Source organism: Carassius carassius, chromosome 1 (genome assembly GCF_963082965.1).
Source record: "Carassius carassius chromosome 1, fCarCar2.1, whole genome shotgun sequence".
Classification (NCBI taxonomy): domain Eukaryota; kingdom Metazoa; phylum Chordata; class Actinopteri; order Cypriniformes; family Cyprinidae; genus Carassius; species Carassius carassius.
The window spans coordinates 44,431,372-44,458,529 of NC_081755.1; the positions used below are offsets into that span (position 1 = coordinate 44,431,372).

Here is a 27,158-nt window from a genome sequence, read left to right on the forward strand (position 1 = left end):
AGTAGTCCGCGCTCCGCACCGCGCACGCAGCAGCGCCGCTGTTAGCGCTCTGATCAGGTACCGTTCATCTCTCAACCTGCTGTGAAAGAGTTACAGCGTGGCTCACACACAAACTGCTTTCCCCTCCCCACCAACGTCACCATCCCTCCGAAACTAACAACATGGAGTCCGGTGTTTAGAGTGCAAAGGCGGTCTCCAGCGTTTGCTAAACCTATATGCTTTTCCCGGTGCTCCCGAGGGAAGGCGGCGACGCTCCGGGACGCATAAAGCGCGACGCACACATGCTCTATAAGCGTCAGTGCGTTTGTGCCACTTGAATCCATAAAGGACATGGAGAGCGCGATGTGATTCATTGGACGCAGAAGATTCCAAAGACAGGCCGCTTTCCGTGAGTGTTTCACAACCCCATCCTCGCCGCAAACATCCAGAGAGATGGTTGACAGATCGTGTTCCTGGAAAAGGACGGCGTTTGCTGACAGTTCAGTTTTGACATCGCAAGTTATAAACGCATGCAAACTGCATAGACGAGCCCTTTTATTTAAGGGCTGTATATATTTTTTTCCAGTAAAAAACGGCCTCCTTCGATAGTATCAGCATAGGAAATGAGGCATGATAAAATAGGTCAAGCTCACAAATCTAGCACAAAGATTTAGATATTCAAATGCACTCTTTCAGAGGTTAGACAGCACTGACCACTAAAGCTAATTAATCACCAAATGAACCTCTTGAGTTTATAGACACCTTGTATTTTTTTTTTTCTTTTCTAGGTTTTCTTAAAAAAATACTTTTGAGGCTTCAGGTACATGTATATGTTTGAATATGGTCAGATTGCATCTTAGTGTTTTTTTTTTTTGTCCAGAAATGGAATTGCTCTTCATAATGTTGGACAGGAGAAGTGGACAGTAGTTGAACCCAGGCTAATGCACCAGGGGACCATGGAGCCTGAGGAGGATCTCTTGACCAGGGACACCCAAGTTCTGATGTCCAGCCAAGGGCTACTGCCTTCAACATCCACCTCCTTACTCAGCTGCACCTTCCTGGTATAGTCAAGGCATCTACCAACTCACCTACTTATTCTGTGCCCCAAAAATATGTTTTCTTCTTGTAAAGAAAAATACATACTTTTGAGCATGTAGCATAAGAGTAGACACTTTCTGACATACTAGGTCATCATAGTTGTGTTACTTGCATCCTATCACTGTTTAAACTGCCCTGTCAGTCATCTTCTCACATTTGAATTCCTCCACATTAAGTTTCATTTAATTTCCTACCATATTATAAACGAAGCAGCATGGTGATCTGCCAGCCGCAGTTCTGTTGTGCTGAGCGCTCTCATGTGTTTGCATAATGACACATTTAAAAGCTATAACCAAATACATCTTGATTAAAGTTCACAATATTGTTGCAGATTAAATATACCGTAATGTGCATAACATTACATACATATTTTTTTCATTAAGTTCAAATATTATTATTCACTCAAACCCATTTATCTTAACATCTATAGTTTACTCTGTCTTGCATATATGCCAAGGTTTTTTTTCTTTTTTTTTTTTGACTTTTTTTTGACTTTTTAACTTTTTATGATAAAAGAAAATAATTACAGAAAATAAACAATACTATAATATAAATATAACATACAACTATAAAATAGAAAATAAACTGTTACTCTATGAATAAAAAAATATAATTTTTGGGAGACATTGCTTTGATGCAGTTTAAAACCTTTATTATATTTTACAGTGATTATATACATTTGTGATTCCTGTCTTTTAACAATCAGTGTACACCTGTGTGATCAACATTTTATTTCTTCCCTAAACACAACTATGTAATGCTGGACTTGTTTCAACCCTCTGAACTCACAGGGAGGGTTATTGCATTGTGATGACATGGAGAAGGGTGATGGAAATGGAGATTCAGATGGTCCAAAAGGCTTTTTCCCCACACTGGAGCATTGTGGTAAAGTACAAAGAAGTCCACGATCTTCAGCCTTCCCCTCATCTCTCACATGGGACTCAGACTCGGAGAAAGAAACCTTGGACGGTAATGGTCTCTTTGGTTCATTCTTACTTTCAAGTCAGTGAAAAATGCATGTCTGAATCATACACTCTCAGAAAAAAAGGTACAAAAGGTACAAAATTTTCTGTGGCAGGTACACGTTTGATCATTTTAGGTACTAATATGTACACTTTATGAACTAATATGTACCTTTAAGGTAGCAATATGCACTCTTTAAAGCTTTTGTACCTATTTTACTAAAAGTGTAAGAAACTCAGACAGACTAGAAATGAGAAACTGGAATGATTCAGCTAGTTTCAGTCTGAACTAATCTGTGTTTGTACTGTAAAACCTGTTTCTCTGTGAACAGTGTTAATGGTTTTGTTTGTGTACATGCTGTAGATATAAATGTGAGTCTACTGATTACTGTTAAGTCATGTGTATATTGTAGGGCTGCAACTAACGATTATTTTGATAATCGATTAATCTGTCGATTATTTTTACGATTAATCGATTAATCGGTTTATGTACCTATATTTTAGTTTTTTCCATTTTTCCCCCCTAAGTAAATTATTAATAAATGGTCTTTATCCTTCAGCATAGATTTTTAAGAGATTTTAACCATTTTGCACTGTCATATCCTAATCAAAAATATACCTAGAGTTGTTTTATTGTGTTAGTAATCCTTTGTCGAACTCTTCTGCAATCAGAACACTGACCCATACTCTAGCAAATTTCACAAGGAGATTTAAAATAATGTTTTCACCATGGCAGTCCTTAGAGCTCCTAAAGTAGTTTAACATCCCGAACGAAGCTTATTAAGGAATCTTTCAGAACATATTTACACGAAGAATAAGGATAAAACAGAATAAAATTGCAGTGCATTGTATTTTATTATTTACTGGGAAACAGCTTTATAGCTTATGCTGTGAAATTGTAAACAATCCTTCGAATAAAGTGCCAGTGGCATGAAACCTGAATGGAACTCACAATTTAAAGTAAAATCCATCAGAAGGTTGTCCAGAAAAAAAAATTGGACAGTCACACACAAAAAACCTGCTGTGTGAAAAAGAGCAGTGAATACTTAGAAAAAAAGGGCATTTCAAATATCTTTAAACATTTACCTCTCTCATTCAGTCATAATTAGGCTGCACGACTGAATTTTGAACTGGTAAACGACAAACTGATCACAGAACATGTTTGTAAAGCTTTAAATGTTAACTGTTAAAAAGCAATGTTATCAGCTTTTACGACTAAACATTTGCAAACAACATTGTACTGGAGAATCTGCACAAATAAAAGTCTTAGGGGCCGTTCACATATCGTGCCTAAAAACGCGTGGAAAACGCTAGGCGCGCCGCTTTCTCCTTCTTTCTAAAGCGCTCGGGCAGAAGCGCCCCTGAGGCATCTGCCTTTGCTAAGCAACCATGACGTGCTCTCTCCTTGAAGACGCGGAAATTTCAGCAAATGATAAATGGATTTGCAGCTCAAAAAATCGCTTGCAGTAGCTCTGCTACTAAATTTATTTCAAAATGGAAATCAATATACAGCTATGATCAGCTGTTCCCTCATCTTAGCTGAGCTTTCAACGTTGTTACGGGAAAGGATGAAGCTGATTGGTTAGTTCTTGTCACATGACCCGCGATGCGCTTGCAGCATTCTGAAAAGTTGAGATGTTTTTAACTCGATGCGGTGCGGTGTTGGAAATAACGAACTTGAGCGCGCAAAAGATGCGATATGTGAACGTCCCCTTAAACAGTTCAGTAGTGCAGAGTTTACAGGTTACTCTTCTTTTTTGAAGGCTCAAAGTAAAGTACTCCCAGTCTCCCACATCCCGCTAAATGCTGCAGAGACGCTGTTCGGGAAGCACGTGACATAAAACGAGGCCAGCTATTGGCTATTCGCTACTTCTCCTGCTGTACTGGCTGAGTAAAACCTCCGGTGGCTCATTACTGCCACACTTTGGTCACCGCAGATTTGAAATATGCATGAAATGAGCCGCTTACGGCAAATAAAAGTTATTTAGCAACGAATCGATGACTAAATTAGTTGACAACTATTTTAATAATCGATTTTTATCGATTAAATCGATTCATTGTTTCAGCTCTAGTATATTGTTTGTGTTTCTGCATGGATTCCAATGGTTTATGTCAGAGGAAGAACTTCAGCACTTTTCTAACCCTCATGGTCTGGCTGCTCACAGCCCAGGAAGTCCCACCTCTGGACAACAAGACCACAGGTGAGATACAGAAAAACTGGTTTATAGAAAAGTGTATTCATCAAGTTTTTTTTTTGTTTACATTTGAAGGGGGTTTGATGGAAATAAATATTAAGTTGTAACCTATTCATCCAGTTTTATCCTTATTCTTGCAGATTGGACCTTGATCTGTGCCAAGAACCTGTGGAAACCAAGCACTTATTTCTTGAGAAGATCCCACTTGCCCCCCTGGAGGTGGAGAATCAAGGAGATGTTACATACAATGAGATGAAAACTACAGACTCCAGCCTACCTAAACGTAGAACAGCATGTAAAAGAAAGCTTAGAGTACCTCAACACATGTTTTGATTGTCAATAACATCCTGTCATATATAAAAAAAAATCATGTCATATATTAAATCAACAAAGACTTTTGTGGTTTACTTGCAGTTGAGCAAGACAAAGTGAGCCATCTACCAGATGCTACACCAGAAGAGGGATGCCAAAAAGACAAGAAAGAGGAGCAGAAAATGCTTAATAGTAGAGGGCGGGAAGAGAAGATGCCCAAAGAGCCAGATGTATACACCTTCCCAGGAGACTCTGAACCAGAAAGTCCACCACCTGGACCCTGGGCGCACTGCACCTTCATCCAACGCCGAAGAAAAAAGAGGGCCATATTGAGGCCTTTCTCTGGCTTAGACACTTGGCAGCACACAACGGGAGCTGGCAGGAAGACCAGAGGAAAACCCTCTGGAGCAAAGGAGCATAGGAAAACCACAAGGGTTGGGGAAGGGATGTTCAAATTGAAAGAGGAAAAGGAAGAGAAGGTACGGGGAAGACAGAGGTCAGTAGTAGAGCATCAACTGGATGGAGACCTCTCCCAAGAGATTTTTACATGTGTAGAATGTAGCATTTATTTCAAAAAACGCACCCATCTACGTGAACACATGCAAGAGCATAGCCAGGTTGGTAGATCTGGGAAGAAATGGCAGTGTAGAGAAAAAACCTCTTGGAGTGGACATCTTAATAAAAAACCTTTTGAATGTATAGAGTGTGGTCTGGAGTTTGTAGACAAGGTACTCCTGTTAGATCATCAGCGATGCCATGAGGAGTCACGGCAGAAAATCCTTAAAGAGATCAGAAAATTAAAAGAGAAGGATAAGCGGGTGGCAGAGCAAGCCAGTTGCAGTAAGGCATCAGAGCCAGTCAACCAAGAGTCAACAGATGTAAGCCAGTTTGTGTGTCTTAAGTGCAACTTTAGCTCTGATTTGCCTCAAGAACTTGCTGAGCATTCCAAGACGCACAACACTCGAACAAGAGCTGGTGTCTTTCGAACCTCACCCCGCTTTCAACAGAAGTCCTGCAAGAAAGGACAAGTTCAGCCCTCTGCAGATGTTACATCAACTCTTGTCACATCACCTCTTAACAAGAGGTACCCCATCCGGGCATCCAAAAAATTGAAAGAAACACAGCCCGAAAGTGGCACTTCACAGGTGGACTTTAGTTTGTTGTCTTGTCAAAGTACTTCTGCAACCCCAGGAGAGGCCGCAGAGCAACCTGATGATACAACTCTGCATGAAAATACAGACCCTGTGGAAGAGAATGTTCTACAGCCTCAGCATCTCGTGTCATCTCCTCCAAACCTGAGAGCTGCTCTGCGGCGTAAGGATGTGGCATTCAAGAGTATAGGGAATAAACGATCAGTCCGGGCCGCGAGGGGTAAACTGGGGCGCACAAGAGTGAGTACAAGACTGGATCCTAAATCCACTCTTAATCCCGTTATGAAAAAACAAGCCCAAATCTCAAACCAGTCCAAAGATAAGTGCCAGAAAGAAGACATTCCAACACCTGAACCAGAACATGATCCAAAACAAGACTCCAAAACAGGTAAGTCAATTACAAGTTTATTATACCAAGGCCAGTCAGTGAGTAGCCTTGTAGCTAAACTGGCAAGGTGGTAACAATGGCGAGACTTAAGTGCTCAGGGAACAGTATCCGTACAAAACCTGAATGCCCTAAAAACTGCTCAGATACATTATACTTACCAGTGTAACATTTACATACTGAAAAAGAGAGGCTGTAAAATTTCATTCAAAAATAATGAAATATTTACTACAAAATTGTTGATGTATTTTCAGAAAAGTCTGTATTTTTCATCAATTTCTCACCATCTCTTTATAACATTGTCACATGAAATAATACTGTCATTAACCACCACAGTAGAACAATGAGAATTTTCCTTCACATCTCCAATTACAAATAGTCAAATCTGAATAAATACATTACCTGTACCATCTTTTGTCTTGTAGTGAAGTATGTATATGTGTCTGTGCACTATAAGTATTGTGTTATTTAGAGCCATCCTTGAACCAAAATTTGTGTACTGCAACTCCCTGTTTGATTGGCCACTGGTTAAAGGAGTGTAATGAATTCCATTGGGCGGTTATAATTGTGAGGTGTTACTTCCTGTTCCATTGGCGGATGCTCACTATTAGCCACTGCTGGTGGTGTACTGACTTTCTTTCCTTAATTTTTATTGTAGAAGAAGAACCTTTCCCAAACGGTTTACCCAGTCTGTGGCAATAGTCAGGAAGGACCAATACTTTAATGTCGGGCAAATGGCAAGCCTTGAAATTCTAGAAGTTCACTTGAGTCATGCTTGGCCATAAACTTAAGCATAAACATAAAGGGAAATCCCAGGTTTCACCCTGGTCTGAACCTGGTCCCTTCCCCTGCAGACTCTGTGGAGATACCTGCCTTGGCCTTTCAGCTGAAGAGCAGCTTCTCAGGCAGCCTCCGAGGGGCAGCAGAGAGGCTGGGGTTGCTTGAGGGGCAGCAAGCCCAGCTAAGAAACGAGTTACCCCTCATCCTCATAGAGTCTCTCATCTCTGACCTCCAAACTCCCCTCTCATACAGCAGGGTGATGGGTGAGTGATGAGCAGAGCCACAGAAATCGTAATCGGTTGCAGAGTAGCCAGGCCAAGCTGTTCCTTTTGTATAAAATGAGCCCAGAAATGAGAATTATGTCATCATTTACTTACCATCATGTTCCAAACCCATATGACAATCTTTCTTCCATGGAACACAAAAGGAGAAATTCTGACAGACATTCACAATGCTTTTTACTTTTTTTTTTTTTTTGGAGCAACTTTTGTTGTATAGAAAAAAGTAGCATGGACAAAAGTGGTTTGGGAGTATGTGAGGGTGAAAAAAGATGACAGACTTTCCATTTAGGTCAACTATTCCAGTAACTCAGCTTGTCACCATACTCATTGCATCCCACATACATTTTGTTTGCATTTGACCATTAAATTGTACAATACTGGTCTTGAATGTATTTTTCTTTTTATAACTGTTGAACACTATGTAACAATCCACATTAACCCCACCCCACCTCAGAGACGGAGCTAACTGCTAATGATCCAGATCTCAAAGCCAACTCCTCCTCACCAAAGAACAGCAAAAAGCTTGAAGCACAGGAGGAACCACCCAAACTCAAAGAAGACAAATCTGATAGTCAGGAGAAGGTTGAAGAAGAAACACTCGTTACTGCAAAACTAGAGGAAGATGATGATGATTATATAGATGATGACGAAGATGAAGAGGATGTTGTTAGTCATCTTATTGATGCATTAACTGAGGAAGATGATGAAGATGATGATAGAGAGGGGTTGTTGACAAGTGTGGAAAGAAAATGCCCTTATTGTCCAGATCGATTCCATAATGGCATCGGACTAGCCAATCATGTTAGGGGTCACCTTAACAGAGTGGGTGTCAGTTACAATGTTAGGCATTTCATTTCTCCAGAAGAGGTCAATGCCATTGAAAAGAAATTCTCATACCAGAAGAAGAAGAAAAAAGGTGAGGATGCTTTTAAATGTAAATGTAGCCTACTGTTGTTAATGTTTATTAACTTGATGTCTCAAAGTTTAGTTGCCTACCACACAGAACCAGAGGCTTGTTTTGATGCTCATCTCTCCATTGCTACCTCTAGTTGCCAACTTTGACCCTTCGACCTTCAGCATAATGAGATGCGAGTTCTGCAGTGCTGGCTTTGACACCAGAGCTGGTCTCTCCAGTCATGCCCGAGCCCATCTCAGAGACTTTGGCATCACCAACTGGGAAGTCACGGTTTCTCCCATTAATATTCTCAGAGAGCTTTTTGCCAAGCATCCAGATCTTGTTCTACCCACTGCACCCACAAATAATCTCCAGTCAAGTCAAGAACAAAATTCTGACGAGGAGCAACAGTGCTGGAAAGACATGAAGGATGAGGAGAACATGACAGCAGAACCCACCACTCTTTCTTCTGACTCTCCAAAACGGTGCCGGAAGGAAGGGCACAGTATAAGTAAACTAGAGGGTAAGTGGATGGGTTTTACTTCTGCTTGATTTCTCAAAAACTTTGTAAAATTCAGCCACGAGTAATGTCATAGTTCTTACTTGGAAAGTTTTTTTTTCTTTTTTTTTTTTAATCAATATTATTTACATTACATTTTTTTTTGTCACTACTCAAATGCAAGTGGGCTCAGCTAATTTCACTATATAGTTGTTTTACTTTTGATCACCTTTTTGTTTCCTAGTTATTTTTTCTTGATGTTTAAATGTTTTAACTGGCTTTTCAAAGGTTAACGAGGCAATACATTAAGTGTGTATCATTTACTCAGGTTACTTTTCTATTAAATAAATAGACTTTACCTCATCTGCACTGTAGTCAGAAGTCCAAAATAAACTAAAATAAAACTTAAGAAAGCTTGTGCATGGCTTGGGATTTTTGTAATGCTGTCAGGGGCAGTTGTGAAAGCAGATGTAAAGATTTTTATATGGTGCAGAACACTTGTTAATTTCTTAATGAAATCTTTATTAATGTAATTGATGTCTGGCATTTAATATTTTGCCTAGTCTCCGCCTTTATTCGATTCGTCACGCCTTGGTGCGTTAGTGCATGTGTGCAGGGCAAAATGGCTGCTTCCACCTCCCCGCAGACACAAACAATAGCGGAAAAATTGTCTGACTGTAGGTGCTGTAATAAGTCCGATGCGCTGCAGCCTCTGGATGGTGAGTGCATGCACTTCCGCGCCGTGCATGGGGATGCGTGAGAGATGCATATGATCGGAGCTTCGCCACTTTTATAGCTTTCATGGCATGCAATCGTGTTAACATTTAAGACAAGGTCCTGTTATACCCGATGTGCGTTTTAAATCACTGATGCTATGGTCCAGTGAGACAGACAAGAGTGCACGTACGAAAGCGACTCATTCCCCTACTGCCTGAACAGTTTTCGATCTAAAAAGTCTTGATATGTGACATTTTGCGCTCATAAAGGCAGTTTTTGATGTCCTATCAAAATGACGGCTTCTTTATTCAATGCATATGTCTTTATGATTCTTGAAATTAGGCTGAGTCTTCGCCATTTTACTTGAGGTGCTTTTTTAATGTTGAAATGGAGCGCGCCAGCTCTTTTTTTCCTCTTGGTTCTTATTTATTTTTCCGCGCACTTTCACACAAAAAAACAAACAAACATTTTTTAAGAAAATGTAAGCGCTTGTTTTCTTTTACGCTGTCCTGAATAAGTTATTAAACGGTTGGTTTTCGTGTTTAACTTTTTGCATTTAATGTATTTTTTCTCTTTATTGTCTGTTTATTTCAATTTTCATTTTCAGTCTGAGCAGAAAAAGGGCTGATGTTGCTAGAATTGTGTCTAGGACAGATCAAATGACAGAACAGAAACGCCCACCGCAGGAACGCGTTCTCAGCTTATTATATTGAATATGCTGAGAAGAGCAAGACCAGCAGGAGCTTCAAAAGAAAATCAGTTTGTGCTGCTTGAATGTAGACTTGCTGAATTTACCCCTGGAGTGATTAACATCTCAGTCAGTATGTTCATCTAAAAGTTAGTCTTTAGAAATCAAAATTAAACAACTTTAAGTCAGACAGACCTGTTGTTATATAATTTATTTGGTTGCCAGTAATTGCAATCAAAGAGCTGTGAAAGTTGTGTGAAGGGCAAGACTTAGCAGGGTGCTGGGGTGGGCTATTCCCCACTTTAACAATTTCTCTGTGCAATATGTTGCTTGAGAGAGAGAGAGCGAGAGAGAGACAAATTAGGTAGAAATAGTTCTTTAGTCACAGATGAATTTGTTACATTTATGGCAAAATAATTGGGAGAATGTGATGTCATGATTTGACCAAAATATGATTGGAAATTGTACAGTGTATAATCTCAAAGGGGGAAAAAAAATGTGAATTTTAAGGCTTATTAGAAGGATGAAATCATTTTTTTAAATTCCTTTGCTGAAATTGACATCAATCTATATATTTTGTGATTGCCTTAATAACTGACCCCATAATAAGGAAAATATTTAGCAGGTGACTTTTAACGGATAATCTTACAGAATCACCTGGTCAGGTAATTAAGCATACATTCATTATAATTATTTTTTTATTTTATGTTATTTATTCTGTGCATTAGATGAAGGTAAAGCTAGTTACAGTTTAAAGGCAACATTCATTTGAGAATTTGGTGGCTTTACCTATACAATTAGCTAATTTTAAAAAAAATGTTTGCTCTATGCATATACAGATGGGGAGGAGGCAGAAGATGGGGAAGAAGAAGAAGAGGAGGTCCAAATGCCTGTTACAGATAAGTTGGCTGCAAGCCCAGAAGAAAAGACCCTGTTCTCTATAGAGGAGCAGAGCACTGATTCCAAAGAGATAGACACAATGGGTAATATGAATTTAAGTATTTTAATCTACTTTTCAAAATAATAGCTCACCCAAAAATGAAAGCCTCATCATAATTTACACACATTATGATGTTGTTTCAAATCTGAGAATATTCTTTAAAAAAATCAACTTTTGTGTTCCACAGAAATTCATACAGGTTTAGAATAACGTGATAGTGAGTAAAAATGGACAGAAATGGTTATTTATGGATGAAGTAATACTTTTAGAAAAATCTGAATTTGCTACTGGTAATTGCATTAACATTCATTTTGAGCTGATGGGATGTTATGTTACATATATTTGTCCTTATTAGTCTGGTCTGTTACCTTGATTCTCGGTCTCTTTACAACATTTTAGAAAAATTAATTTTGATTTTCACAATGGAGAGTCAGTAGTCTAGGTCTATTAAGGTCTATTAACTCTGCTTGGTGAACAAATGGAAATAAATTGGTTAGCAGTCCCATCTATCAAAATGCATAAGTCCTGAATCACCATTTCTCTGTTTTCCAGGTTCTAACCTGTTGAAATGTGATTTTTGTGGTGCTGCCTTTGAGACACGTCGTGGTTTGTCTAGCCATGCCCGCTCTCACCTACGCCAGCTTGGCATCGGCATGTCAGAGAACAGTGGTGCACCCATTGATCTCCTCTACCAGATCACAAAGGAACGCTCCATTGACACACACTTTACTGGCACCTCCCCTACTGTGGAATCTCCCAAAAAGCTCCAGCACCATGCCCCTATTGTTCCTATACCTAGCCCTACAAAAGATGTTGAAACTGAAGAAGGACTGCTGGACACCAAGCCCCCTGTCCCATTCTCTATTGCGGCTTCCGCTATTAAAGTTTCCTCTTCACCAACTACTCACTCTGAAGCTGGCTCCCTGCCATCCTCTCCATTTGTAAAGTCTCGGTCCCCTTCCCCAGTGCTGAGAAAAGCTCCCATATCTTCCCTACTACCCGTGTCTTCCCCATTGCGATCCCAGGAGCATAAGACTTTACGAAAGAACCAGCCTACCAACCTCTCTAGTCCGAACAAACCATTCTGGGCGCCGCAAGATACGGATGCCCCATTGAATCTTAGTAAGAAATTATTTAATGTACTACATACTAATAAAGAATTTCAATAATTTGTTTGTGATTTGTTTTTGTTGTCCTGTGGTCTTCAGTTTGTTGCTTTTGCTTGTTTATTGTCTGTTGTTCTTACTATCTCTTTAACTTTTCTCTTCCGCTCACACTTTCCAGCGATGGATATGGACTCTAAAGATATTATTTGCCAGTTGTGTGGTGCGTGGTTTGAAACAAGAAAAGGCCTCTCTAGTCATGCTCGTGCCCATTTGCGCCATTTTGGGATTGAGTACTCAGAATCTAAGGGTTCCCCCATTGATTTACTCAACCGGTTCATCTTGACTGATGACTTTAAGCACAGAGCAAATTCTTTTCTATCAGATGGTCCAGAAGACCTGAGGTCCCAGAAGACCAGCATGACGTCCCTCTTACCCTCCACTTCCACTTCACCTAAAAGATCACTTCCCTCCAGCCCTGTCCTATATAAAACAGCAACCACTACTTTGAGGACAACAATTGGCTCTAAAGCTACCTCAAGTTCTTCCCACCCTTTATTGGGCCCACCCCCAAAGAAGCTGAAAGCCTCTTCATTACAAGTACTTCGTTTCAGTAGTGGAGAAGTGATGTCCTTTCCTATAGGTAACAACCTTTATATGTTTTTGCATGTTTTGTCTATCATTTGCTTCCTTTATTATGTTAGGTAATTTACACACCAAAACTGACTAAAGTATGATAAATTGTTCTCTACCAGAGCCAATGAAAGACGTGGGCTGTGAATTCTGCGGAGAACTTTTTGAGAACCGCAAAGGCCTCTCCAGTCACGCTCGCTCCCATTTGCGCCAACTTGGGATCACAGAATGGTCTGTGAATGGCTCACCAATTGACACACTAAAAGATATTATAGTCCGTCGAGGCCTGCCATCCATCAAACCTCTGAAGTCCCCCAAATCCCCCTCTTCTTCTCCAATTCCTGGGCTGCCTCGGACCACAGTCCAGTCCTCTTCCCCACCAGGGAATGTGCTTGGGCGCCCGCCTTTCCATTTTGCCCAAACTCCCAGCCACGACCAGCCTACTACACGCAAAATGTCTCCTTCGACATCTACTGCCAGTTCTTCCCCAAACGTAGAGCTCATTAAACCGAAACCAGAGCCTGAAATTGTGGAGGTTACCATGAAAGGATCAGACATGGGAGTAAATGAAAGCTACAACCCAGAGCCACTACAATCCAGTTTAGACACTTCAGATAATGTTTATCCAGTCAACTTGGGTATGTTTTTTTTTTTTACTATTAGCCTTTTCAAAGATAAAGGATGGCTGAATCTTTCCTAGCTCAATCTGTTGTCTTTTTGCTGTTTTTCTCCTTCAGTTATGACTCAGGAGAAGGAACCTTCCCGTGATATACGCTGTGAATTCTGTGGTGAATTCTTTGAAAACCGCAAAGGCCTCTCAAGCCATGCACGTTCACACTTGAGGCATATGGGTATCACAGAGTGGTCTGTGAACGGCTCTCCCATTGACACACTTTGGGAAGTCATGAGGAGACAAGGCACTACCCCTGCATCTGTTGCCTTTGGCATAAAGGAGGAACCAGGACAGGATAGTGTGATTTCATTAAACAGTCCAGGCTATCAGTCCTCTGCCCTGTCCCGAAAGTCCCCTCTTAACCTGCTCCACTCTGGCTCGCGTCTTCATAAGCATGGGCTGGGAAGCGTTTCCTTGTCCTCCACCTCACCTGTGGGGAAGATTTTTGGAGTGCCTCCTATGAAGAAGAAGGTACTGGTGGAGGAGGGACAGCCAGGAGAGAAAGCAGTGCTCATTCAATCTAAAAATTTCTCACCTCCCCCACAGGACTATTCCTTTAGGGGTAAAGCCTCAGTGGAGAAACATGGGGTAGGCCACATGGGTAAGGTTATATTTTTGGCTGTCTCCTTATTTGGTTCTTTTCCATGACATTGTTTGAAAATAAAATTGTAGTGCTGTGCCTGTTTTGCTTCCATGTTTGCAAAAGAATGACTCTCAAATAAATATAAGACCCAAGTGGAGAATTCCAAGACTTAAAATAGATTATCATATTGGTGGTTAAAAGTAAAAAAAAAAAAAAAAAAATGATATAAAAACTGGCCCTATCTTTAGATGTTTCTGGTCCTATTGTGAAGTACTCATTGTTTGCATGTTTGGCAAAATATTTATTGGTTTCATTGCTGTGTGAATAGTCTCAAGAACAATGTGACTTCATATTTTTGTCTTTCATTTCCAGATGCCAGTTGTGAACTCTGTGGATTTTACTTTGAGAACCGGAAAGCACTGGCCAGTCATGCTCGAGCACATTTACGTCAGTTTGGAGTGACAGAGTGGTGTGTAAATGGTTCGCCTATCGAGACGCTGAGTGCCTGGATACGCAGCCGTCCACAGAAGGCAGCAGAGATGCAGAAAAGTTATGTTCAAGGAGCCCGCTATGCCCAAAAGAAAGTATGAAAGCAACTGGAACAATTTTGTGATTCTTTACTTCCCTGCCTAGTCATTGCAATTCTGTGGTGTACTTGCTTTGAAGTTTGAAAAGCCTGCTTTTTAATATAAATTAAAATGGCTGTAATCTTTTGCAGAGGTGCAGTTCCGCTCTCTCACCATCCCGTGACTCTGACTCTACAACTCCTGTTTCCCAAAAGCCCACTGTGGCCAAATGGGCATCTCTCACTTTGCCTCAAAAGAGAGCAATTGGGCGGGATGTCAAAAGTTGTCCCTGGGGGTTGTCATCACGGGGAACTGACGCAAAAAGCAGGAGTGGAAGTTCCACTCAGCATGGCCTTATTCCACAGCCTGGCACTCATCATTCCAATAATGCACTTCCACATGTGCAGGTGGCGCATAGTGAACTCAACGTGCGTTTGCCACGAGGTCTGAGCACAGCTTCACCTTAATCTCTCCATATCCCTTTTCCCCAATCTGCCTAGAAAATCAAACTTAATCTAACAATTTCTCTTTTCTCTTCAGGATCTGAGAGACGCCCACTTAAACATCCATCACATGCTGAAGGAGGGGTGGGAGAGAGTGGCACCCCTAAACCTCGCTCCAGTACCGTTCCTGCCCTTGTGCCAAAGCCCCCCTCCACTCCACTGGTTAAACTTGTGGGTAAAATTTACTCACTTAAGTGCCGGTGAGTTGCATTTATTAGATCTGTACTTGGATATAAGATCTAATGTACCTAGTGAGCTGCCTTGATATTTTGACTGCCTACTAACATGCTAAACAAAATGGAACCTTGTAAGTGTTTTGTTTTAGAACTAGAATGGAAGAAATTCCATGTGCTAACAAACAGCACTTCTTACAGGCCCAGCTTACAACTAAGGCTATGTTTACAGTAGTGCAAATGTGGGCAGCCAGGCCATTGTTTTCAAAGGTTTCTGTTTTGGTCTGTTTACACTGAAATGCCACCCCAGAGTCTTCAAACGAAAATGGGGTCTGCTGCATTTTTGAAAGTCTCCGTTTTCAAGGGTCGAAAATGCTGGAGTAGTGTAAAGAACAGACGTAACTGTAGCAAAAAGGTATGTATTTTAAAACAAAAAGCACTAGTGTAAACGTAGCGTAATTCCAGTTAGCTAGCATGATGCTAAGCTAATAACATGATATGGCAATAAATATAAAGACTGCATAATACACATAAGTACTGGTAATAGTTCAAATAGTTCAACATATTTGTTTTGATACTTTTCTCCGTTTAGTAAAATATTTATAATTGCCTAATTTACAATTGTAGCATCTCCATGTGGCAACAAGCAGTTTTCTTACATTCACTCAGCTCTCATTTGATGTTATTGTGTTGCTATACTTGCTCTATTAAGCATAAAAACAAATATTGCTCTAATGTTGTCAAAAGACCCGGTACTTAGGTACCAAGTCGGTACTAAAAAATGTAAATGTTACGGTACCAGGTTTTTTTAAGTATCAGTAGTACAGAGTATCTTGTCAACCCGGTTCTTGATGCACTATAGGAAAGGTGCATAGATGCACTCTCTTAATAAAAGCAGTGAGACGTGGCGACAAATTAAATTAAAGACTTCTAGCAAGTTAGTTTTGTGTTTCCCATTAAAAAAATGTCTGGCATCCGCCACAATATCAAAACTGACCGGTACAAATAGATTTTCCAAAAGGCTTTGACTTAGTTAAATAAATATGAGCACTGCAAGTGTCAAAGTCAAAAAACGGCACGGGTGTTTTTATATCACTGTATTTCTGAAGGAAACTGACTGTCTTCAAAAAATTATGAATGTCACTTTAATTTCATCTTGCCTGTAATGCCTGCAGCGTTTGTGAGCGCAGGCTCAGTGCTTGTTTGATTACAGCCGTTACCAGAGAAACCTTTCTCTTGCACTCTACAAGCGCCCTCTGCTGGTGAATTTGCATATATATGCTGCCACAAATAGAGTGCCAGGCTGTGGGAAACATAAGTTATGATTATTATGAAATATTTTTAATTTTGATGTCAGATTGAAATTAACAATGGTATTAGAGTGGTTCATCGTTAGCATAAGCGCGGCTAACACTAATATAATGGCTATTAGAATTAAGTTTATTTATTAACTATTTAATGCTCCTATAACTTTTATCATGGTCAAAAAACAGGTGGACATTAAGATATTTACTATTTTAGATTTTTAAACAGCAGATGCTTTTAAATTAATTTTGAATCTAAAATATGCATGTTAGAGAATGTACAAATGGTTAATATTGTTTATGTCATATCAGTCAGAAAAGCAGTTTTTTTTTCCAGCTAACCTAGTTGTTATTCTTGGCTTTAAAATTCAAAAGCCCTTTAAAATGTAATATGTACATAATTTGGATTAAATAAAAAAAAATAATTAGCATGTTTTTGTTTTGATTTGGTGCCAAAATTGGTACAGAGAACCATGGATTTTCACTGGTATCTGTACCGAATACTAAATTTTTGGTTTTAAAATTTATGGTGTTATAATGAACTGTTATAGTAACACTTTATGTTAAGGACCAGATCTCGCTATTAACTAACATGAATATTGGCTTTTTAGTACTTGTAAAACACATATTAATACACTATATTTTAGATTCCTTAATCCTACATCATACCTAAACTTTTTACTATTAATAATCGGCAAATGAGGAGCTATTGGAGTCAAAAGTCACAGTTAATGGTTCCCTAATTGCAAAAACATGACCTTAAAGCATGAAGATTTATATTTTTTATTAATTCTATTTTTAGCTAATATATATATATATATATATATTTTTATATTTATTGATATGTTTTGCTAAGTAAAATTATATTTATAATCGGCATATCTTTCAACTAGATAACTAGACATGGCTTCTAGATATTATGATTAAAATAGCTGTAAATGTGTAAGCCCTCAGAACCAATTGTCATTTATTTGTAATTCCTTTCTTTTAGGTTCTGTGACGTGGAGTTTCACGGCCCTCTCTCGGTACAGGAGGACTGGATCAGGCACCTACAGCAGCACATCCTCAATCTTAACTACAACAAGACTGCTTCACCTGCAAACGACACTCCCGCTCAAAGTGACACACCTGATCCCAAGCCCCTAGTCTCAGCTGCTACCTCCACATCAACTACGACCACAGCTCCCTCCACGACCCCGTCCACACCCTCCCCAAAGCCCACAACCATACCCACATCAGCCTCCACACCTACACCTGCCCCCAGCCAAGCTTCAGCGGGGCGGCCGGCTACAGCAGAGCCAGATCCTTCTCCTGCTAATTAGGCCATGTGTCCTTCCTACATATGTATGAGATTCCATCATCTTCGGCAGTCATTTACATGATTTGTTTCTGTATTACTCATCTTTGATTATTTCAATCTGATCAAAGGGAGAGATTTTTCGAAAAATCTCAGCTAGCGACCCACTTACCCTGACCTACATCGCGAGCATCTGTTATGATTCAGGCGTAAGGTAGGTGTGTTGCCATGACAGTTCTCATCTCCCTTTTGTCTGCCGTTATTTATGAACAAGAAAAAGTCACAATATAATACAAATTACATTTGTTTTGTGGATAAGCTTTGATTGCTTTGAAAAGCAAAATGAGTATGTGGTGAGTTCAGTTCTGTAAGCTATTTGGCCCTTATGCCCAATGACTAATATTTGTTTTTTTCAAATATCTCTCAAAACTCTTTAGCTTACCAAACGTATTCTTAAATTGTCAACAAAGCAGAGAATTACAATCAAAAAGGCACAGATATAAAGCTCACCCTTAAATGGTTTCACTATGAAGCACTTAAACAAAAGGCCTTGACCCTTTTAAACAAAGCTTATCTGTTTCTAGCTTATACAAGTTAACCGTTTGTGTTAACTTTTAAAAGTTTGTGTTAACTGCTTTAGCTGTGATAATTGACTTCAAGGCTGTACTGCCATGTAGCTATCAAAAGATACGATGTTTGTTTTAAGCAGACAAAGATGGGTTTGTGTCCTGACAAGACATGCCTTTTCTTTTCTGCAGTCCCACTGCAATCTAGACCTTGATAATGTCATTTGAATCTTGCGACTTAGTTGATCAAATTTGTCTGGAACCGATTGCTGCTAAATATTTAAATAAGCTAAGCACACTTAGTTAAATGCATCGTTTTAGCACATGACCAACAAAATGAGCATGTAAATTCTGTCATGCCTTCCAGTTGTATTCAACCATACGTATTTATGCCTTTGTTGCTTTTTTGTATGGCACATTGTTTTGTAGCAAGTTTGCACAAGCTTCATGCTTTGATGAATCCGATCCTAGATCGCTCCTTTTTCTCTCCATTTAATTCTGTGCTTGGCACAAAGTAAACTCTAAATGAAACGGTCGACGCAGCTGTCTAAAAGACTTCTTTGTTACTTTTTAAACAATGAAGCTTTCTGAGAAATTGCCTTGGAACAAGTCGATGGCCCGAAGTATTTTATGCTCATAAAAGTCACCTTTTTTCCCCCAGATGCATTTCAAGAGAACCCTAATTATGGCTCATCTGAATGTTGAACGAGCTTAACTTTTTGGCTACACTACATTTGAATGTTTCACTAGAGTAAAAGGTTAACGCACTTTTATCTGCAAAGAAGTAGGGAGTGTTCGTGTATATATAAAACGTATATCTTTTTAGTTTTTCTGATCGTAAAGTGCTAAGTCTGAGACTTTTTTCTTAATGTTTTTTCCTGTACCAATTTAAAGGCATTTTCACAAAAACGTAAACTGTAGAAATTTCCCAGTGACAGAATGTGCCAAAGAGAACGTCACACGTCTCTGTAGCTTTAGCTTTTGCAAGTTTTTTGCAAGTCTGTCGTTTTGTCTTTGAGCAGTTGATGGTAGCAGCAGATTTGCTGCTGTGGATTTGCTAGAAAAAAAATATATATACATAGAAACTGACAATTGAGTTATACTATGTGAGTATACTATACAAGTACACCATACTCGTGATGCCAGGAATTGACAATGACGATTTTTTTACCGCAACTACGGTGACTGCCTCCCAAACATACGAGTGCTTTGGATCACATTTCCATATCTACACAGGAAAGCAATAACAAACCGGTCCGCTATGGATGTTTGTTGCAGCTTTCACGACTTAACTCTTGACTGTTAGGCTTTTAGTATTCCAAAAGGGAATATTATTGATATATCTAACCTAACACATGTATAGACGAGAAGAAGATTTTAACAGTTTAACACTTCAAATGTGGTCTTGATCATTGTGAATTTATTTTGATTTCTAATGCTGTGTATTTTTTAATGAGACGTGCGTTCCTTTACTTGCAGTTACATACCAGTGGAATAGATCAGCGTTTTATTTTTTATTCTGTCAGTTTCTCTTTTAAGATACAGGACATTGGTGCTCATGGATGTGAATGGATTTTTAATTGAAGATTGTTCCAAAGGGAGATTGTCAAGTCCTTGCGCAAGGACTCTAAAAACGTGTGTCTTAAATTCAACTGCTCTGTACATTATGTTCTTGGTTAGTTAGGTCTTTTTGTGACTGTTGCCCAGTTGGCATGTGCTTTACAGCTGATGGTGTGCGTTCTCCTAAAGATCTCCTCAGCTGGTTTAGACTGCGGTGTCTGTACAAGTATTCGTGTGTATGAGAGAGACAAAAATACTTTTTGTGACTGAAAGAGAGAAATGCCATCGAAGTGTTAACCAGAGGAAGATTCGTGTGAATCTGCTCTTGAATGAAAATCATTAAATGTGATCTGAAATCTCAGCGAGTTGTGCATGTCATTTTTTTTTTTATTCATAACACAGGAGGATGATCAACAGCACTGTAATTTCACTCGACAGAATACAACAACATTCCTTTGCATATGTCTTATCAGCGCTGGGACTGTTGTAAACAGAATAGCAAACAAAAACAGCTGGTAAATGGTTAAAGTGGACGCGATGGGAACACAGTGATAACAAGCTTCCTGAATGCTGTACTATATTTGTAAAATGCATGTTGCTTTTTATGAATAGGGCACAAATCCTATCTGTGAATTTTGTTAAACTAGCTTGCCATGAAAAGTATTTTTGAGCACAGTGTACCCAGGATATAGGCCAAAATCAACATGGTGATTTGGTTTGTCCAGTCTCAGTGGTCTTGACCTTAACTATGCTGCAGTTAAAATTACATTATTCATTTTATGGTGATAAAATTAGCTAAAGTAAAAATTGCAAAAGCAACATGATTTACACTCAATAATACACCATTTGTTGTGTTGACATTTGTCAAACTCAAAACCGTTTCAATCTGTTACCAGAGAAAGGTGATTTTATCGATTTGCCAAGTCTATTATGAACCAGCATTTAGTCCTGAACTAGCTAGGCTAGTTTAATGTAAGCTAAACCTTTGACCCAGTTACCTATTCTGGTGTATTTTATTTTAGTAGGCCTTATTTAATCTTACTTTATCTTATTTTGTTTTGCACAGTATGGCCATTTTGGCATCACTTAACAATAAGGTTCTGTTTGTTGACATTAGTTAAGTACATGAACTAACAATGAAAAATAGTTTGAAAGCCTTTATTAATCTGTTTCAACATTATTATAATCAACATTATTATATTTCAACATTATTATAATCAGAAGTTGTATCGGTTAATACTCCTTAATTGACTAATGGTGTAAAGACAAATTCTTCTGTTATTACTGGTTTATTTTACTTTGAAGTATTTTTAAGGTGAAGTATGTTTTTGTCAAGTCTATAAATATTGTGAACCAATATTTAGTCCTGAATAATAGGCTATATTGAGTGGCAGTTTAATTTATGCTAAATTAACTTTTTATTTAATTTTATTGTATTGCATTGCATACTTCTTTAAAAATGATTTGGATATACTCTCATACCATATCAAATAAAACCCCTCGTATAGTTTGTCCTCCTTCTAACAAAAGAAAGATGATATATATTTTTTAGCATTTTTAAAAAGAGTCTCAGATTATTTCAGACGATATTTATGAGAAATAAATGTAGAACATATTACAAACAAACACCAAACGAGGGCGCTATTGAGCTACAGAGCATAACATTATGAATCACGGCCACTACAGAAATATCAGTGGCACTTTATTCTATGGTGTCCTTGTTACAGTGTAATTTTACTCTTAAGTACTGAGTAATTAGATATGTAGTACTCACTATATGGTTAGGATTAGGATTTGGCTTTGGGCTACTTGCATGTTATTATGCTTAATTTTTTGTTATAATAATAGTAAATACATATTTTACTGATTATAAACCTAACAGACCACTAAGATCATTTGGATCGAAGGTTCACACAAAACTATTTATTATTATTATTATTATTATTAAATAACTATTATTATTTATTTATTATGTCCCCCAGAAGAGATTGTGCGCGTTTATTGAATGGTTTAATGTCCAAAATGACTGCACTGTATTTCATGTATAATCATTCTCAATTTTCTTTAACTGTTTTAAACCCATATCTTAACCCATCTGCTATATTTGTATTTTTTATGATAGTATTACTGTAGTCTCTCGTCATGGTTGGATGCACACAGAAGCTTTTGATGACAGGAAGTATGGGAAGCATTCCTTGTTCAGTGATTTTGTGCAATTGACATTCTCGGACAGAACTGATAAAATGAGCAGTCCTGCTGACCGTCTCTTCAGATAAACATATGTATTCATGAACCTCTCAGTTTGTCAAAATCAATACATTTGCAAAAGACTTATTCAAACAAAAAAGGAGTTTATTGTTGTACTCTGAGTGTGAGCTGTCTGATGTATTATATGCATAATAATAATACAGTGTGAATAATCCTAGGACATTTGCACAAAAGGAAGATGCAGACACTTCGCAGGAACCTTGGTGTTAAATGGAAAGATAAACAAGCTACTGTGAATGGGGGTGAATATGTCAAACTCTAACATGAATGCAGACGTAAAAGCCAAACTATTCCAGATCTGAGCAAAGGGGCGGAAACATGGGGAGATGCTATGTGAGATCTGTGTCTGACAGGATGGGGAAATAGCTCAGACATAAACTACACCGACACACTTGTGTCTCTAGAAAAATACCAGTCCTGAAAAAGCTAAATCTGATCAAAGACATTCTCAGGATCATAGAGCCACAAGGCCTATTTTTGTGTACTTTTTTTTTCATCTTCTCAAAGTATAGCAACTTGGTAAAACTATAAATTAAGGTTCTGTTTGTTTGGATTAGTTAACTACATTTGATAACATGAACTAACAATGAAAACTACCAATAGTCAATAAGAATCTTCAAGAATAGGCTAAAAACACATCTCTTTCATTTTTTTTCAACCCTCTAACTCTAGCACTCTCTATTCTTATATAGAATGTCTGCTAAATGACTAAATGACAGTTGTGTCTCTTCATTTATTATATAATAGATCGACTGATTTTAATGTATTTTATTTATTTTAAAATGATCAATGGTGATTGCAATATATATAATGTACATAGTTTACAGTATATATATATATATATATATATATATATATATATATATATATATATATATATATATATATATATATATATATATATATATGCAGTTGATTTACTGCATTGTTTTTACAGTGTATCAGCATTATATTCATTTTCTTATACTAAAATGAAACTGATGCAAATCACTTGTTTTAGACAAATATTGCAAACCAAAAATGTTTATGAAGTTTGTCCGTATTCTGGAATTGATGTAAGAAGCAACTAACACTTCTGTTGATGTCTGCAAAATATCAGTTTACCATTAATTAGTGACTGAATATCAAATAGTCATCTTTTGAATTTATGAAGTTTCATGAAAACATTTCTATTATAGTACTGTTTATTTTGTATACAGTATAGAAGATCATTTGGCATGTGGATAATACAACTTTTGATGTAATCTCCCATAAAACGTATTCTTGCATGAAAAGTTCAGTCTTACAGGTTGTACATTTCATTTTTTTTCAGCATTCAAGTATTCATATTGATTTTTTTTTTTTGAGTACTTTAGTGCTTCTTTATGATGGTTTCTAATGGTACAGATTAGTTTTACTACTGAAAAACACTAACTCTTTCTTCAAGCTTGGTGATTTCCTGTCATTATATGTCTTATGAAAGAGCGGCCTGGCGTACAGATGTACCACAGGTTTTACACAACTCAAGTGTGCCCCACAACTGTCACAGAATATTGACTCATACATTTTTAGCAACTTCTTTGGCAAAGTGTTATAGGTCACAAATGTTTCTTTTTGGGAATGTGCAGCCTATTTTTGAGAATTGGTATGGTCATGCAATTCCAAAAATGTAATTTTTTTTAATCCACAAGAAACTTTTTGTAACAGACTTTTTATAAAACTGTAGAAGTCATGTTTTCAAATTAGATAAAATTACTATAATATATGCTATAAGGTTATAAATACAGTTACAGTTATTTTGTTAATGTATACATATAATGTATTTATCATCAAAATATTCTATAATATATATCAAACTTTAAGGCTGATTAGGTTATGTTTTCCTTCATAGAGATGAGGGATGAGTGGACAAGCTGCTCTAAGTGTTTCCAATAAGCCATCATGTGTTCTCTCTAGGGGCAGCGGGCCATGTTTCTCTCCATCTTTGTCTAATCCTCAACATTTATCTGCATCAGAACAGAGGTCTCTGGAGATCTCACTGAGCTGATAGTGATTCCCTCATGAGACGTGCAGAGAGATTCTAGACATCTTCAAAGATGAAGTTTGCATTGATCCACTAGATTGCCCATCTATGCCTCATATTTGAACCGTCCTATTAAGATTGAGCTGTTGTTCTGCATGCAGACGGACATTACCGTCAATCCCAGATTGTTTTTGTTGCCAGATCTGATTTAGATGTTAGTATTGGGCTTTCAGCTTTATATTGTTTAGTATACGGTCATGATGAGGTGAAGCTCTGATGGTTCAGATCCACACAGACTTAGTTTAAATCACTAACAGGGAAGATTCTCAAGTTATGTAAATGTCGAGCGCAACGGTCATACACATCCATCTAGCATGTTTACATAGACAAACAATGAAAAAAAAGTAGTTCATTGGAATTGGAAAACGAGTTCTGCGTTAATGGGCCATTAGAATACTACAAATAAACATTTAACATAATGTTATTTTGGGTAAAAATCAAACTACTACAATGTTGTAAGGAACATTTGATTTTAGTCACTTTTAACTAATGACACAGATACCAGTAATTTGAAAAGTGCAAATATTAGTGAATCACGTTGCGTGATTCATTTTAATCTTTTCCTCCCATAAATTTTGCGTCTGAAAGGGAAACTCCTACAAATGCATATTCTGTAAGGTCAGGCTCAAAAATGACTGTCTCCACGTCTTTTCATCACTAATTCTTCACTGCGTGTCTTTGGTATAAATCCTGACAGTACTATTTTAACACCAAAAGACGGTATTTGTGTTGGTGTGAGCTGTTAGTTAACATTTATAAAATGTAATGTTTTTTACACTGTAATGTCAATCTACAGTGTAATCTTTGTGGTAAGACTGTTTTTAATTAAAGTCACCACCGTTCAAAGGTTTGGGGTCAGTAAGATTTTTATAGCAGTATAAAATAACTTAATAAATGGCTGTCATTGTCAATTGCTATCATCAGCTGTTTGGTTCTTCAAAACATTCTTCAAAATTTTGTGTTAAACATAAGAGAGAAACTCAAACAGGTTTAGAACAACATTTCTAAACCCTTCAGTTTTTACTTTTGGTAAACTATCCCTTTAACTTTTTGTAATATTAATGATAGAATGAATAGAAAAGTTTCAAAAATATGTCACCGACATAAACGCCAAGGCTTAATGCAAAAGAAACATGCACTGATCTGTGACTCTGATGTGTCTCTAAAACTGGTGTTAAACTTCTGCCGTCATCATCAGCACACATTTGTTTAGTATCAATAATTCATAATTGCATTTGACCATCCATTTAACATACAGTATGTTAATGGCCTAAAGCTTTTGTTATGCTATGATTGCTAACTGCAAGAGTGATGTTTATTGCAGATGTCATTCTCTGAACACAGTGACGTAACTGCTGAGTGAGTCATGTTCAACTATTTCAAAAGATGCATTAAAATAGAAAGCTTAAAGGGCAGAGAGAAAATCTTTCAGTGTTTGTTCGCCAGTTTGTTGTCTAATGTTTGTTAAAACACTTAAAGGAATTGTTCACTCAAAAATGAAAAGTTGCTGAAAATGTCTCAGGCCATCCAAGGTGTGGATGAGTTTGTTTCTTCATCTGAACAGATGTGGAGAAATGTATCATTGCATAACTTGCTCACCAGTGGATCCTCTGCAGTGAATGGGTGCCGTCAGAATATGAGTCCAAACAAGTGAATGAAAGTAGTGGTATGGATTACTGTGATGTTTTTATCAGCTGTTTGGACTCTCATTCTGGCGGCACCCATTCACTGCAGAGGATCCATTGGTGAATTAGTGACGTCATGCTAAATTTTAATAAATCCATTCCAATGAAGAAACAAACTTTTGGGGGGCCTGGGGTTGAAAGAAATTTCCATTTTTGGGTGAACTATAAGTGTCTTTGGTGAAGAAAACATTGAGATATTTCCTCTCTGCTGCTGATTTGTATGTGCTGATGTCTAGAGTGATTTTTTTGTAAGATATTACTGTTAAATCCTGGCAATTTTTGTAGTAATACATACATGTATACCAGTTCCCTTCTCTAAGCCACAATATTTTATATTTGTTTTATTTGTTTGACATTGATGCATTGATTCACAGTCATTTTTCAAAATCCCAACACTCAAACGATTTCATAAATCAACTTTTGCTGGTGTCCAAGACCACATAACACAGTTTGGCATTTGTTTCTTTCCAGAAGTCCCAAATTGACTGACATAAATTGTGGTCAGGAAGCCTTCATGAAGAAATCTGTCATATTGCATTGAAGTGAAGTGCAGGTTTTTTACACAACAAAGCATCTTCTGTGTTTCCAGCTTTCCGAGCTCTTTCATCCTTCACTCAGCAGCTGGACGAGATCCTCTTCCATGACTTCACATACTGTAAACTCAACTAGTCAGGCTCATTGTTTCTGTTTTCTGTGTCCAGTTAGTTACCCACATTTGAAAATCAAGACTCTACATGAGCTCAGGTTGTTTTTCTGTGTAGTTTAGCTTGATACAGGATGAGAGTTGTGTGTTTGTAGAGCCATATTTAGCTCTATTTCTTTCTTTTTTTTCAGTAAGGATGCAGGTTAATTCCCTGGGAGTATGCCATAGCAAAACAGCACGAAAGCTCAGTGCCTCCATTGTTTTATGCTTTGAGTATGTTTGTGTGTTTTTGTATTTGCTGTCAAAAAATGTCTTAACATTTTACATTTTAAACTGATCAGACAATGAGTACATAAGCCTTTATTTTTTAACAATACACATGCAGTATTAGCCAACTGGCTAATTTTCAGATGTAATCATTTGGCCAGATGTTGAAAGAATCATAACATAAAAAATGACAAACATTAAGGTAATGAGAAAAAAAGAAAGAATACCATGCGTGCAATGGACATTGGGAACTGGCCTTTAGATACCAAGTAAATGTATTGTATCAAGGCTGACATCAAGTCTGGTTTATTTGTCAACCAGGAAATGTATGGAACAACGGACGCATTGTATTTTTCTTGGAGTTTACACAGTTAATCAGTTCAGCAAAAT

At 37.9% G+C, this 27,158-nt stretch overlaps 1 protein-coding gene across 2 annotated transcripts; it reads left to right on the forward strand.

Moving 5' to 3' along the window:
- Window positions 1–129: 129 nt before the first annotated feature.
- On the forward strand, window positions 130–20,204 carry LOC132152125 (protein Wiz-like). Of its 2 annotated transcripts, XM_059560849.1 has the most exons (18): window positions 130–388; window positions 860–1,040; window positions 1,869–2,046; window positions 4,156–4,240; window positions 4,375–4,529; window positions 4,649–6,085; window positions 7,598–8,059; window positions 8,193–8,561; window positions 10,782–10,925; window positions 11,435–12,004; window positions 12,167–12,628; window positions 12,741–13,256; window positions 13,356–13,762; window positions 13,838–13,892; window positions 14,247–14,458; window positions 14,593–14,884; window positions 14,981–15,143; window positions 17,412–20,204. In XM_059560849.1, the coding sequence occupies exons 2-18, from the start codon at window positions 921–923 to the stop codon at window positions 17,740–17,742; spliced, it is 5,958 nt and encodes a 1,985-aa protein (XP_059416832.1). In that variant the 5' UTR covers window positions 130–388; window positions 860–920; the 3' UTR covers window positions 17,743–20,204. The 2 variants fall into 2 exon arrangements, with proteins under 2 accessions (XP_059416832.1, XP_059416823.1); XM_059560840.1 differs by having other exon boundaries at window positions 13,356–13,892.
- Window positions 20,205–27,158: the final 6,954 nt, after the last annotated feature.

What these genes read in the sequence shown, in the direction of transcription:
- LOC132152125 (XM_059560840.1), top strand. Translation starts at nt 921, where the DNA reads ATGCACCAGGGGACCATGGAGCCTGAGGAGGATCTCTTGACCAGGGAC. An exon ending in TGTTTATCCAGTCAACTTGG is followed by an intron (nt 13,257 to 13,355) that starts GTATGTTTTTTT and finishes TTTCTCCTTCAG; the next exon opens with TTATGACTCAGGAGAAGGAA. An exon ending in ACATGGGGTAGGCCACATGG is followed by an intron (nt 13,893 to 14,246) that starts GTAAGGTTATAT and finishes TTTCATTTCCAG; the next exon opens with ATGCCAGTTGTGAACTCTGT.